The sequence below is a fragment of the Bubalus kerabau genome, chromosome X, assembly GCF_029407905.1.
Source record: "Bubalus kerabau isolate K-KA32 ecotype Philippines breed swamp buffalo chromosome X, PCC_UOA_SB_1v2, whole genome shotgun sequence".
Lineage (NCBI taxonomy): Eukaryota > Metazoa > Chordata > Mammalia > Artiodactyla > Bovidae > Bubalus > Bubalus kerabau.
Genome location: NC_073647.1, coordinates 98029417 through 98043563, shown reverse-complemented (window position 1 = coordinate 98043563; position 14147 = coordinate 98029417). Strand labels below are relative to the sequence as shown.

General features: G+C 42.7%; 1 protein-coding gene and 1 non-coding gene across 2 annotated transcripts in view; both read left to right on the top strand.

Moving 5' to 3' along the window:
- The window catches only part of AR (androgen receptor), a 224647-nt gene extending 213177 nt beyond the window's left edge, over positions 1-11470 (top strand). The window contains exons 6-8 of the mRNA XM_055563642.1: positions 2429-2559; positions 3398-3555; positions 4231-11470. Of these exons, the coding sequence (XP_055419617.1) occupies positions 2429-2559; positions 3398-3555; positions 4231-4386 (445 nt within the window). The 3' untranslated portion in view covers positions 4387-11470. The remainder of the gene's footprint in view (positions 1-2428; positions 2560-3397; positions 3556-4230) is intronic.
- On the top strand, positions 7141-7213 carry TRNAC-GCA (transfer RNA cysteine (anticodon GCA)). The gene has a single exon. It is a non-coding gene; the product is annotated as a tRNA-Cys (tRNA).
- Positions 11471-14147: the final 2677 nt, after the last annotated feature.

Sequence of the window (14147 nt, the reverse complement as noted above, 5' to 3'; positions counted from 1 at the left end):
CCTGCCTCAGTTCAGTTCAGTTCAGTCACTCTTTGCGACCCCATGGACTGCAGTATGCCAGGCTTCCCTGTCCATCACCAACTCCTGGAGCTTACTCAAACTCATGTCCATTGAGTTGGTGATGCCATCTGACCATCTCTTCCTCTGTCGGTCATCCCCTTCTCCTCCTGCCTTCAATCATTCCTAGCATCAGGGTCTTCCAAATAGGATCCTAGTCACTGTGATAGCTCAAACTGCCCGCACACACTAAGGTGGCAGTATCCCTCTAATTAAAAGCCATCTGTTATTGCTAAACTCCTCAAGGTACTAACGGGGAAACTGATACCCAAATAAAGAGACAGGGACTCTGGGCCAACTCATTTGCTGATCTTTCTGACCCAAACTTGTCATCAACCTCGCTTTCTTCTTTTCTCCTCTGATCTTTGTAAAGAACATAGTCTATGAGAGTAATGGGCCTGAACCCTAGCTGTGCAACCTTGGGTAAATCACTGAACTTCTCTGAACCTTATTCTCTTCATCTGTAGAACAGTGAATAGTGTAACAATGGCACCTTCCAACGTATCATTTTTTGAGCAATTATTATGTGCCAGGCACTGTGCTCCATCATTTTTTCTAATATTCATCTACTCTCTTTTAATCTCACCTACCTCTGCTCACCTCCTGGATTCCATCCCTGCACCTTGTTTTCTACCTTGCACTTTCTATCCATTTCTTTCCATTAGCTGTCCCCCATTCTATTTGCCCTTTCTCCTCATGTCTTATTCCTTTCTCCTTTGAATTCCTTCCCTTGCCTTTCTTCCATCCTTTCCCTACTGTCTCTGTTCCTGGGGCCTTCAGCAGTGTTATAGCAATCCTTCATGTCAGGATCACAATTTCAGTGGTAAAAATACTGCTGTGTTATCATCAACAAAGGCTTGGAAGCACAGTAGAGCTCAGAGCAAGGCCATACCCCAAGACTCAGCAGATCTTATTCAAAAATTCTCTAGGAAGAAAGAGCTCGGAGCAGCACTGTTCTGGTCAATGATTTGTGATACTACCCGAGGTGGCTCACATGGTAAAGAATCTGCCTGGGTCAGGAAGATCTTCTGGAGAAGGAAGTGGCTACCCACTCCAGTATTCTTGCCTGGAGAATCCCATGGACATGAGGAGCCTGATGGGCTACAGTCCATGGGGTCGCAAGAGTCAGACACCACTGACCAACTAACACTTTCATTGTCTAAACACTTCCTTTTTCTAGTTGGGCTCCAGCCTGCATTAAATGCTTCTACACTATCTGCTTTTTCTTTTCCCTCTTTCTCTAGGCCAGCCAAGATCTCTCTGAGATAGGATTCTGAGCTTCCACCCAGCCAGTATCAGGCCTGCTCAGCCTGTCAATGAAGCTAGTGGTTTGGGGACCAAAATGTCAAACCATAAGCTTCAGGCCCAATCTCAGTGGTCTTTTTCCTCACTATTTAAGTGAGTGTCAAATTCCCTTTCCTTTCTCTATAAGATATAAAATCAAATTCTCTCTCTCCTCCTCCCCGCCTCTCTCTCTCTCTGTCTCACACACACACACACACACAGTCATACACACACACATGCACACAATTTCTGATGTGTTGAAGACTAGGAAGTTCTACTAGCAGAAGAATGGTGTATCTGTGTATCTTCTCTTACAGGCTTGTCACGGTCAGTCATGGAACAGAGATGCTCTCCCCAAGAAGCTGTCCAAGCCGTGGCTACTTCCCTATATAATTTATCGGTGATAATGTGATGATCTGTTCACAAGTCACTATAATAAAGGCAGTTCATACATTTTTATAACTCCCAAACTGTGGTAAAGAACAGCTAGTATATGAAAGAGTAGGTTCCCCTTCAGCAGGGGATATTTAGATTGGATATTCAGAAATACTTTATGGCTGATTTGATAAGCATTGGAACTCATTTAAAGGGGCAATGGGGAATCTCCTTTTCTGGGAGTTTTTAAAGAAATAATGACATTTCTAGTATAGTATGTGTGGCCACTTGGGAATCCTGGTGTCCTTATGTCAGGAGTCGATTTCTAAGGTCTGTCTCTTAGAAATTCTTCAAGTTTGAATGTCTGGGAGGCAGGTTCTGGCTCTGACTGTAGTTGCAATATTAGAACTGTAGTCAGGGAGACCATGTGCCATTGTATTCATTTGGTTAGGCTTTCCTTTCCCTGTCTCAGGAAACAGGAGGGGTATGGGGACCTGAAAACTCTGGCCAGGGAAGATGAGTAGTTATCAAGATATCATGATTTTGGGGAAAAAAAAGAACAACCTGTTCCTTGTCATTGAAGCACTAGCAAGAGAAACATCAAGCTCTTCTTGGAGAAACTGGAAAGGGAAGGGCACCCACAGACAGTCTCTCTGGGTTTATTCTAAGCCTTCTCTTACCCCTCTCTTTTCTCTGTGTGTTTCCTTCCTAGGTACCGCATGCACAAGTCCCGGATGTACAGCCAGTGTGTCCGAATGAGGCACCTCTCCCAAGAATTTGGATGGCTCCAAATCACCCCCCAGGAATTCCTGTGCATGAAGGCACTGCTGCTCTTTAGCATTAGTAAGTGCCTGGAAGGGTAGAGAGTGCCCCTAAGGGGCATAGGGCATCAGAGGAGAGGTGCTTTTTCATTAAAGGATTATCAGGAAGAAGCCAGCTCCTGAATATTTCCCTTCTTCTTTCACCCTCCCTCCTCCACTCTCCCTTAGTATCTTTTTTCCCTACCAAGGATGAATTTCATGGCTAGAGACCAATTTCTTTGATTCAATTCAACCTCCATTAGATCCCCACTTATCCCCAATCTTTCTTTGGGACAAGGCCTTTTTGGCTAGTTTTATCAGGTCTCTGAATTTTTCCATAGCTTCTACCATAGAAACAGGCAAGGACTACCTTATATTTCTTGTAGGGTAGAAAGAATTTCTTCTTCTGCCAAAAAGACAAGGTCTATGTAAGCAACTCAGACAAGGCTTATTTGGCAGCCAAGGAATATTTCTTTAATATCTTTTCTAAGCAGAGTGCTGTCTTAGCCCCTATGGGGGAGAAAGGAGATAAAATTTGATATTCAAGGCCACATATTTTAATTGTCTAATTCAGAGCTGGACTGTGGATGATGTAAAACCAAGAAATGTATAGATGTGAAGACTAGAGAAAGGAAAGGCTCAGTAAATTTTATTTACTTGATGCCCTACAGACTGGGTCCAGCTAGCCTTCTCCCTAAGACCTTCCTGGCAGACTTCCTGAAGGCCCCAGGCATATAGACCTCAAGTGACAGGAAGCCAAGTCGATGGCTCCTTCCTTGTGGGGGTGGGGGTCAAGTTTGTGGTCAGAAAACTTGGTGCTTTGTCTAATGCTCCTTCGTGGGCATGCTTCCCCTCCCCATTCTGTCTTCATCCCACATCAGTTCCAGTGGATGGGCTGAAAAATCAAAAATTCTTTGATGAACTTCGAATGAACTACATCAAGGAACTTGATCGTATCATTGCATGCAAGAGAAAAAATCCCACATCCTGCTCAAGGCGCTTCTACCAGCTCACCAAGCTCCTGGACTCTGTGCAGCCTGTAAGCAAACAATGGAGGGTGCTTTGTCAGGGAGAGTAGCCTGATAGGGCCAAGTGATAATATGCTCTTCTAGGGTCTGGCACCACCTGTTGGGAGGTGCTTCCATTCCCCTCTGGCTTTGAGTGTGGTCCAGGAAGAAAATCCAATGAAGAAGAAGGGAACACAGGTCACAGTGTCCCAGCTGGATGTTGTGAAAGAGGTGGAGGAGTTGAGAACAGAGCAACTGGGACTCAGAGAAGGGGCTTAGAGTAGATAAGTTCTTTAGGCAGACAAAACAGACCTGGATGTTTTTCCCCTCTTCCTTGAGTCATGTGCATGTACGTTTGTGTGTGTGTGTGTGAGAGAGAGAGAGAGAGAGTGTGTGTGTGTGTGAGAGAGAGAGAGTGTGTGTGCGTGCATGTGTGTGTGTGTGTGCTGGGGAAAAGGAACACTCAGTCCTGAGTCAGAGAGCTTGCAGTGGTTTAAGAGATCTCTTGGGACCTCTCAGTGACTCCCTGGAGACAATTTAGTGCACGTGTGTGTGTATGCACTCACGCACACAAACACACACACACTCACAGAGGCCCAAGGACATGAAAGGAAGGAGGAGGAAATCAAAGGCTGTGGGGGAGACCCTGACAAGAAGCCAACTCCTTGTCAACCCTGTTTTCTCCCTCTCTTGTTGTCTCCCTGCAGATTGCACGAGAGCTGCATCAGTTCACTTTTGACCTGCTAATCAAGTCTCACATGGTGAGCGTGGACTTTCCAGAAATGATGGCAGAGATCATCTCTGTGCAAGTGCCCAAGATCCTTTCCGGGAAAGTCAAGCCTATCTATTTTCACACTCAGTGAAGCTTTGGAAGCCCCCATTTTCTTACCCCACCTCACTCCCTTTTTCAGATATCTTCTGCCTGTTTTAACTCTGCACTACTTCTCTGCAGTGCCTTGGGGAATTTCCTCTATTTATGTACAGTCTGTCATGAAGATGTTCTTGAATTCTATTTGCTGGGCTTTTTTTTTTTTTTTTCTCTTTCCCTCCTTTCTTTTCTATCTCTACCTATCTGACTCTCCCATGGCACTTTCAGACTGTACTCCCTGCTGTGGCTCTTATCTGTGTTTTGAATGCTGTTGTATTTCTTTAAATCTCTGATGATCCTCATGTGGCACAGTGTCAAGTTGTGCTTGTTTATAGCACTATGCTGTGTGCCAGCTACACAAACGTTTACTCACCTAATGCCACGTGAAGTTTAGAGAGCTAAGAGTATCTGGAAAAACAAAAGACAAACAAACAAACAAAAAACACACTATGGTTTTTCCCTCATAAAAAATATTAAAACAGAAATTACCAAAGAGGCCAACAGTAACTAGAATAAGGTGAAAATTGCAAGCCCATGGGGAGTCACTGCTTTTTTCCCCCAAACCCTCTCTCCCTGGGAGACTTTATTTTCTGCCAATGGCTATTGCCATTAGAGGGCAGGGTGACCCCAGAACTGAGGTGGATGGGGGCAGATTTAAGATAGGACAGATGGATCACCAGTACCTGCCCACAGCCTTGGCCCCTGAGAGCTAGGCTGTTCAACTGCAGCACAATTCATGGTACTGAAAAATGTGCTTCATGTTTGAAAACCTGTCTGTTGGGAATGCCTCCCCACACCAGTCCCTTTTCTCTTGCATCCTCTGCCTCCACCCTCAAATTGACTTTCAATATCTTTTCTAAGAGCTTTGAACTGAATGTTCTCTTTAGCCAAAACTTGGCCACTTCCACTGAAGAATCAGACCAGCAAGAAGGAGAGGGAGATCTGACCTTTTGTAAGGCCCCATTCTGATCCAGGTCTGCATTTCCATTTGTGGCTCAGGGAGGAGCCTAGGGCTAGAGTCAGAGGAAAAGGAAGTGGTGGCTTGACTGTTCTCCTGCTTAGGACACTGAAGATTTGATCCTTCTTTGCCTCTACCTTTAAGAGACCTGAATGTTTTCTGCCTGACTCCATGCAGCTGCAAGCATCGTCCATCCTCCCTTCTGTGTTTTCTGGGCCCGAGCTTCACCAGACTTCACTACAGCCACAGTGGTGAAACTTATCCACTCCTTGGGCACATTCAGACTCTCTGCTAAGAACTCCCACCCCCAAGAAGGCTAACAAGTCAGCAGTCTTGATGTCTATCTCTAGATGCCAGTAGGCTCAAAGATTTCTTACCATATGTCTCTCCTCAACTGAACTCTCAGAACTCTGTAGACCTTAGACAAACTGGAAAGAAGGTATCAACGGGATTGGACAAGATGGGCGTCTTGCCCTTGTCCCCCAGAGATGACACCTTCCCACCAAGTGAAGAATGCCCACTTCCTCCTTCAGAGCAGCTAAAGGGGCTACCCAGATCTGTGTTGAAGAGAAAACTCTGTTACCAATGTGAGAAAAATGAAGGCACTAGAAACGGAAATCCTGTAAATGCTCTCCTTTCCATCCAACATATCCACCTGCAGAAGTCAGGGAAAGAAGAGAGAAGAAATCAAGAGAATACTAACTAATAAATTAAAAGTTTTCAGAAGCAAAATCTAAAGCCAGATGGGCACCATCTGGTGAGTTTATTCACCATCCTTCTCTGCTGCTGATTCTGGGCTCTAACGTTGGCCATACTCACTCAGCCACTTTTGTTGCTGCCTCTCAGCCAGAGGAAGCTGAAATACTGAAACTACCAAACCATGGCCTCCTTTGGAAAGGTCTGGTTGGTGTGGCTCTGATGGGCTGCCACCTATGAACTTGGTGTGTTCCAGCAACACTGGTTTCATATAGTCCTTTGGCACTCCTTTGTTCTGTTGACTTTGTCCCCCAGTCACGAGTACTGGGGAATGCCTACCTACTTTCTCATCTTGGCCACTGTCTCTTCACATAGCTCTTAAATTCATCTGCTAAACAACAAATTAGAAGCCAGTCACCAAGCTGCCCGTTTCAGCTAGTTCACTCTACTTGTTGTTGAGAAGATAGTTTCTGAGTGACATGATATGATCTACATGGGTTTCCTCCCCTGATTTCTGCTGATATTAATAGCCAAATGAACCTGCAAAACAGCTTCTTTAAATAACAAGGGAGAGGGGAACTTAAGATGTGTGTTACACCAATCCAAGTCTGCTGGAGAAAACTAAAGCTGACAGGTTCTCTTTATAGGGTAGGATAGAACAATTCTGTTTTTCTTTGTTATGACACCATTTGGCTTACGGAATCACTTTTAGCTGTTTTAAAGAGAAAAAAAATCCACCACTCTATTCATTTAAACTAGGTTACTTTTTAATAGTTCCTTTACATCTGTTTTGAAATGATCCTCATCTTTTGTGGTACATGGATTTGAGTATATTATTCTAATACCTCTCCTTGTAAATACTAGATGCTCTCCTTTCCATTTCTCTGGCTATCAAGGATTTCATCTTTATAGATTTCCCAATCGTGACTCTTGTCTTTATGAGTATATGTTTTTTCACTTGTGAAAGCCAAAAATCAGTGAAATGGCAGTGTAATTAAAAACAGAAACAACTAGATTACTCTGAACTCCCAAATGACAAGACAAGGAGAAAATGGCCTAAACAAGGATTTATGTGTACTGTTTTTGCACTGGGCTTCCCTGGTGGCTCAGACGGTAAAGCGTCTGCCTGCAATGCAGGAGACCCAGGTTTGATTCCTGGGCCAGGAAGGTCCCTGGAGAAGGAAATGGAAATCCACTCCAGCACTCTTGCCTGGAAAATCCCATGGATGGAGGAACCTGATAGTCTACAGTCCATGGGGTCGCAAAGAGTCGGACACGAGTGAGCGACTTCAATTTCACTTTTGATTTCACTTTCAGTGAGCAAAAGAGATTTTAGCTTAGCTTTGGCTCCCACAGATGAAAGGGGGATTTTTATTTTCTTTTGGCCATTGTTGTTCCAGCCAGCATAATTGCCAGAAGTCTCATTTTGCATGCACTCTGCTCTACAAACAGATTTGATACAGTTGGTACATTGTGCTCACCTTTGAAGGATCGGCCACCCACACCTATTCACCTGGTGAGCTTAAAGATGAGGATCACTCACCAGACAAGCCATGGAGACTATCCCCAAAAAGGTTTGCAGTGCTCAATGGGGATGGAGAGTGAGGAAGAGAAAAAGAAGGAGCACCAAGGAGAAAGTCCCATCTGTGCTGGGCAGCACACAGCTGCCAGGTTCATAAATTCTGTGGTCAAGGAAGAGTCGTGTGGCAGTTTCAGCTCTTGCTCATTGGGCAGCTTGCCCAGGCCTGGCCTCTGAGTTGAAATGCGGGTTGGGTTCTTTGTTCCATAGCTTTTCTATGCCACAGACAGTATCTTTGTTCTTGGAGAGTTCATTATTTTTTTAACAAGAAAGAAGATTTTTGAAGGATTCTGTCATATATCTTTGAAAAAAATAATCAGTAATACATATATTTTTATATATGTTAACTGGCACTTAAAAAGGTGGCGGGGCGGGGGGGAGAGTTTCACTCTGTCCTTTGGGTAGTTGCTGAAGTGATTTTCCAGGTTGAGAAATAATGCGCTGATGCTAGAATCCCTCTCTGTTCATATTCTACTTCTATATACATATATGAATATATAGCAAGAAATATTCTATTTGTACTTCAAGAGAAAATAGGTCCACCATCCACATGATATTGATACTACACAAATGATCTAATGTTAAGCATCAAGTAGTCTCTGAGTGTTTGTTTCATTAGGCACAGCACAGACATGGCCTTGTCCTCTTTTCTTTCTTGATACTGGGCATGACTCAAAAGTACAAGCCACTCCCTCTACTCCCTTTCAGTCTTGTGCTAGGGTTGCACTTCATGAGACTCCTTTCAGACAGCTTAATAACTATCCCTGCATGGTTCCTACATGGCCCTGGGAAGACAATAGGTTGAATATTAATTATTTTATGGCAGTTGCCCAGGTGAGAGGACACTGGGCCCAAGGGGGTTGACGTTCATGCTCAACTATATGTAGGGGGTCATGAGAATCAGGAATGCTAAAACACAAGATCCAATCCCAAACTTAAGTCAAAATAATCCATTTATCATGTGCACTATCTAATAAAAGGAAGTTTCTACCCTTGCTGCCTTTTATTAGGCGGGTCTGTTCTCACCACTAATCTCTTTGAAAATCTGTGAAAGCAGTTTAAAAAAAAAAATAAAGAGACCAAAAAAAAAAAAAAGACAGTGCATAACATTATGTAACCAAAGATTACATTGTATCTGCTAATTTACCAAAATTTTTAAGGGCAGGGAGGGAGCAAACATTAGTGCCTCTTTGGTAACCTATCCAAAAACAGACTAAAGGACTTTGCTGGTGACTGACTTATAAGAGTTTTGTGGGGTTTTCCCCTCCACAATATACATGTTTAGAACAGTGGAAGATAATTTTGAAAAATAATGGGATTATGGGTCCTTCAGTAAGTGATTTTTATAAAAAGAACTAGCTTTCCTTTCATGTAGTAGTTGCTGAGCATATTCTTAAAGCTCCATCATTGAATGGTTGGAAATGGAGCTGTCTTGGCCACTGTGTTTGCTAGTTCTGAGGTTAGCTTATCTGAAGATGTGAAGCCCTTGCTGAGAAGGGAGCATTTAAAGGATTAGATTTTGCACTAGAGGGACAGCAGGCGGAAATCCTCATTTCTGCCCACTTTGAATGGCACAAAAAATTTCTCTGCAGTTTAAGGCAGAAGGTTGAAATATATTGTAAATGAGTATTTGTATCCATGTTTCAAAATTGAATTATATATATATAGATATAATGTGTTCTAATAGCTTTACCTCTCTCTGTACCTTTATATTTGGTTCCAGGTCATAGCTGATACCATGTACTTGTAAGAGAGGCCACAGCTACATTTTAGAAGCTCTCAGAATGGAAAAGACACCTGCGTTGATCAGATAACCAAGAGATCTCTGTTCATATTGAGGCCTGACTCACAGGCCTTGCAAAGGAGCAGAGAAGGGAAAAGGGTAGGGTACATTATGTGTTGCACTTTACTAGCCCAAGACAGATGAATGTGTAAAGGGTGGTGAAGTCCCATTGAAACGGACTGGGATTTACCATAGGGAAGGCCCATACTTGGGGCCAAAGGCCCACCCAAACGATTAGCCAGTGGCCCCCTAATGGGACCTGTGCAGCTGGAAGAAGAAAGGGTGTTCTTTGTTCTTCATCACCCCAGTAAGAAAAGGGCAGTTTCCTGCACTTGGGAACCTGGAGCAAGTGCTCCATTTCAAACAATTCACTCACCTGCGATTGAGGTGCTCTTGCTACTGGGTGTCTATGTGCTCTAATTCTGATTTTGGATATGTTCTGTAAAGATTTTGACAATGAAAATGTGTTTCTATTTGTTAAAAAATTATCAGTGTACTAGAAGTAGTATATCTGTAGGTACAGGTCCATCTCTACCCACAGGTAGGGATGTTTTTCTTCAGAGATTGACACTGGGGTCTGTTGCCCAGAGCCTCCCAATCCTTAACCTTTTCTAGGTGAAGGCAGAAAAATCCACAATCAGTCACTCATCTAAAAACACTTCAGCTGAAGTAACAAACCATTCAAAATGTTTCCATTCCAAATATAAGTGGTAAATATTTTAATTTAACAGGTAGAGTTTTAAAGGGAAAAGTAGCCTTTGACTCATCTTTGATTTTTCCTCATTAGATTTGGCCATAAAATAAATGATACACATTGATTGGTTTTAACCCCAATTCAGTTGAGCAAGAGTACTGGTTCCTTTCTTTATCCCACTTCTCTCTTAGCTTTTTATGGAATTAAATGAGAAGCTATGGTCTGAGTAGCCCTTGTGGTTTAAAACAGTTTGCACATGCATTACTTTAAAAGGCTGTCACATAGCTACAGATTCCATTGGCCACCAATACTGGAACTCACATCCATTCCCAAAGGAAAGGAAATTCTGGAATGATACTGCTTCTCTGCTGGTGCCCTCCTGGGCTAATGCTTCACATTTTGGAACTCTGTACCTTGCACAGTAGATAAACCAAGCCTGCAGTCTCTCCCAGCTTTAGCCCTTGGTGTTGTACTGCAGTGATGTGCCTGTGGGGTTGTTCAATCCCATAAGCCACTCAGGTGCTGAGAGTATCCACCATTGGGATGACCCAAGCTACCAAAATAGTTTCTCCCCCAACTCATTGACACCTTTCTGCTTTTCCCTAGACTGGAGTATTGATTAGGGAGTGCCTCAGACATGACATTCTTGGGCTGTCCTCGAGATTACTTTGGCAGCAGAAGAGAGCAGACTATGTAACCAGATGTAAGAATTTACTTTATGCTGAGGGAAAAATTTTAAAGAAAGAAAGCATCATATAAAGTTTTTTTTTTTTTTTTTTAAGAAACATTCATTTTGCTTGAAACGTCTTTTGATGGGGCTTCAGTTCTCACAACGACACTTGGCCTCCACTGGGCAGCAGAACCAGCCCCAAGCGCTAGTGTTCTATTCTCTTTTTGTAATCTTGGAATCTTTTGTTGCTCTAAATACAATTAAAAATGCAGAAACTTGTTTGTTGGAATACATGTGTGATTCTGGGTTTGTCTCTGTCTCTGCTTTCAGAAATGTCATCCATTGTGTAAAATACTGCCTTGCTGGCTTGCCAGCTAAAACTTGGCCACAGCCCCTGTTGTGGCTGCAGGCTCAAGTTATTGTTAACAAAGAGACCCAAGAAAAGCTGCTAATGTCCTCTTATCACCGTTGTTAATTTGTTAAAACATAAAGCAATCTAAAATTTCAGATGAATGTCATCAGAGTTCTTTTAATTAGCTCTTTTTATTGGCTGTCTTTATTGAAGTCGAGTTGGTATCATGCCCAGTGACTTTTTAATGCTACTTTGATTTTCATGTATTTTTAAAAATCTTTGCACAGGGGTTATAAATTTGTCCGCTTTGGCCTTTAGCATAATTTGACCTGGGACCACCAAAATATCAAAGGGTCTGTGCTAGTAAGCACAGATGGACACTGGCTGCCCATTACAACATCTCATCAGAAAACCTGAGTTTGTCAGGAGAAAGCTACACAAAACCCAGCTGTTCATCCTCATTCTCATCTTCGTGGGAGCATAAAATGAGTGGATGCTTCACAGCCTAGTTCTTGCCAAGCTTCAGATTAAGCTGGGCATGTTCACATCCTCAGTGGTTTTCAGGGCCAATATCATCCTTGACCACCAATATAAAATCTGAGCCAGCCTTCTTTAGGGTTTACAAAAGTTCAAGCAAAGCCTCCTCCCATCTCCTCTCAGTGTGAATACTTAACGAGATCCTAAATTGAAGTCTAGGCTTGAGATACAGGCCATCAATGAAGTGTGACAGATGTGTTAAGGAATAATTGGAATAATCTCAGTGTCCTCACATATAATAGGAGTTGTCACAGTGCCTCTTTACTAGTCCAGCTTGGGGATTCAGTAAAAATGTATACGATCCAACTTAGTGGGCTTATTGCTGTGGCTTTGATCCCTGCTAAAATGCCAGAACCCCTGGGAGGGATCTTACATTGAGCCATGTTTATCATTACCTCACAGTAGATGTATTTCTCAAACTTTTATGGAGAGCAATGCTTAATGGAGAGGAGAAGAAAACAAGAGCTTCTTAGGATGTGTATTTGTGTGTGTCTAAGTAAAGAGAGAGAATATGAATGTTTGTGAGTTGTGTGTGGAAGTCAGAGTCTACCTCCAGAAGAGTCCCATCTGACCATTGCTTAGTTTCTCTTCTCTTGGATCTACAGAGAGTGACCTAACAGCCACCCTACCTGGTTCCATTGACCACTCAGCTCGTGATACAGTAGTTATCATCATCATAGATTTTCCAAAAGTATAATGGCACAGAAGTCCAGGGTAAACGATCACCTAATGGATTAAAAAGAGCCTGAAGGCAGGAGTCTTATATGTGACTTAATCATGATCATATAGTGTATAGCTAGGATTCTGGCCTGCTGATTCACTATATGATACTGGGCAACCCTCTGCCCTTTTCTGTACCTTAGTTTTCTCATCTATAAAATGAATGTGCCTGAAGATATGAAATAGAACTAGAAGAGATGGAGAGCCCCTTCCAGTGTGGATACTACAGTTATTGCAAACTACAGCAACACTTTAAAAAATTGTAACATAAAGGGGAAAGCAAAGGGCCTTTTATTATCCCTAGAACACAGTTTTGTAACTAGAATTCTGATGTTTGTACTCAATAAAAATTTACCAAACACCTGGGGCAGGGGGTCAAAAAAAAAATTGAATCCTGTGTAATAGATGCTGTCAACTCCCTTGATGGATGGGGTTACTACTCAAAAGTAAAATAATTTGTTTACCATTTAGATGATCTCATAAATAGCAGAGATAAGTAGGAGTTAAGCCACGGTCCATGCTTTCAGTGAGTTTACAGTCTATTAAATACCTTAGACCAGGCCAGTCCGGGACTTAAACCCATGAAATCCACCCCAAACCCTCCCACATCTATTCTCCAAACAAGATTGGACTAACCCCTGATTTGTAATTATTGCCTTTTAGAGCTAGAAAGGATCTTAGATAACATCTAGCCCAAATTTTACATTCTTCACATGAGAAAGTCCAGGCACAAAACTGTGGCAAAAGACTAGCTCTAGCACATCCAGGTCACAGCCCCTTCATGTGCCTGCAGGCACAACCTCTTGCATACCGGTTCAGAGCCTTGGTTAAAGAGCCCCCACTTTTCATCTGTGGTTCCCATGTATACAGCCCAAGGATCTCTACTCCAACTGCAGTACCTACTTTACTGACTCTCAGAGGTTTTCTTCATATCACTGCAGGAGAAAGTGAGAGGAGAGAATTACTGGGGGAGCTGGAATAGCAACTGTAGAAGCAGTGAGAAACATTCAAAAGACACACTGAAGTATGAAAACCTAGTTTTCTGAGTTAATAGGCAGATGCTGACAATTTGAACCCTCAGATTCTTCTGCCACCATTTTTCAGGCCACAACTTCCCCTCTTCCTTCAACTTTCCCAAGGTGCTTCAAACAAGGAGAAGACCATTTGCAGAACTTTGAGTACCAATCAGAAAAACTACCTAAAAAACTGACTTAAGCCAGACTCTATACAAATAGTCCCCCAGTCCACATTGGAGCACTTCAAATCTAAGACCAAAAAAAGAGGTCAACAGAGCAGAAAGTTGCTGTGGGTGTCACACATTTACCACCTGAGCAGAGATGCTTGTCCCCAAAAGAAACAAGTCCTGATGCTTAAACACAGTGCCAAGAGTAGATAATTTTAAAGTTGGACTAATCTTATGAGAGAATCCCACCACCTCAAAAGACTCCTGGGACTCTTCACAAGGGTCAATATACAGTTATATGATACATTTGTTCTTTCATTTATTCAACAATCATTTGTTTGTTTAACCACTATGTAATTGACATAAGAATAAAATAGACATGGTCTCTGTCCTCATGGAACTTCTAGACTAGTAGGACAGACAGACACAGACAATTGTAATGAATGCTATGGTTAAGAGAATGTATGCTAAGGTATGCAGTATTCTGTTGGGGTGCAGAAGAAGGGTGCCTAGCCCAGTCTAGTGGGAAGGTCAGGGAAGACTCCTTAGAGAAGTCCAGGCTGTGATTCAAGTTCAATGAAGAA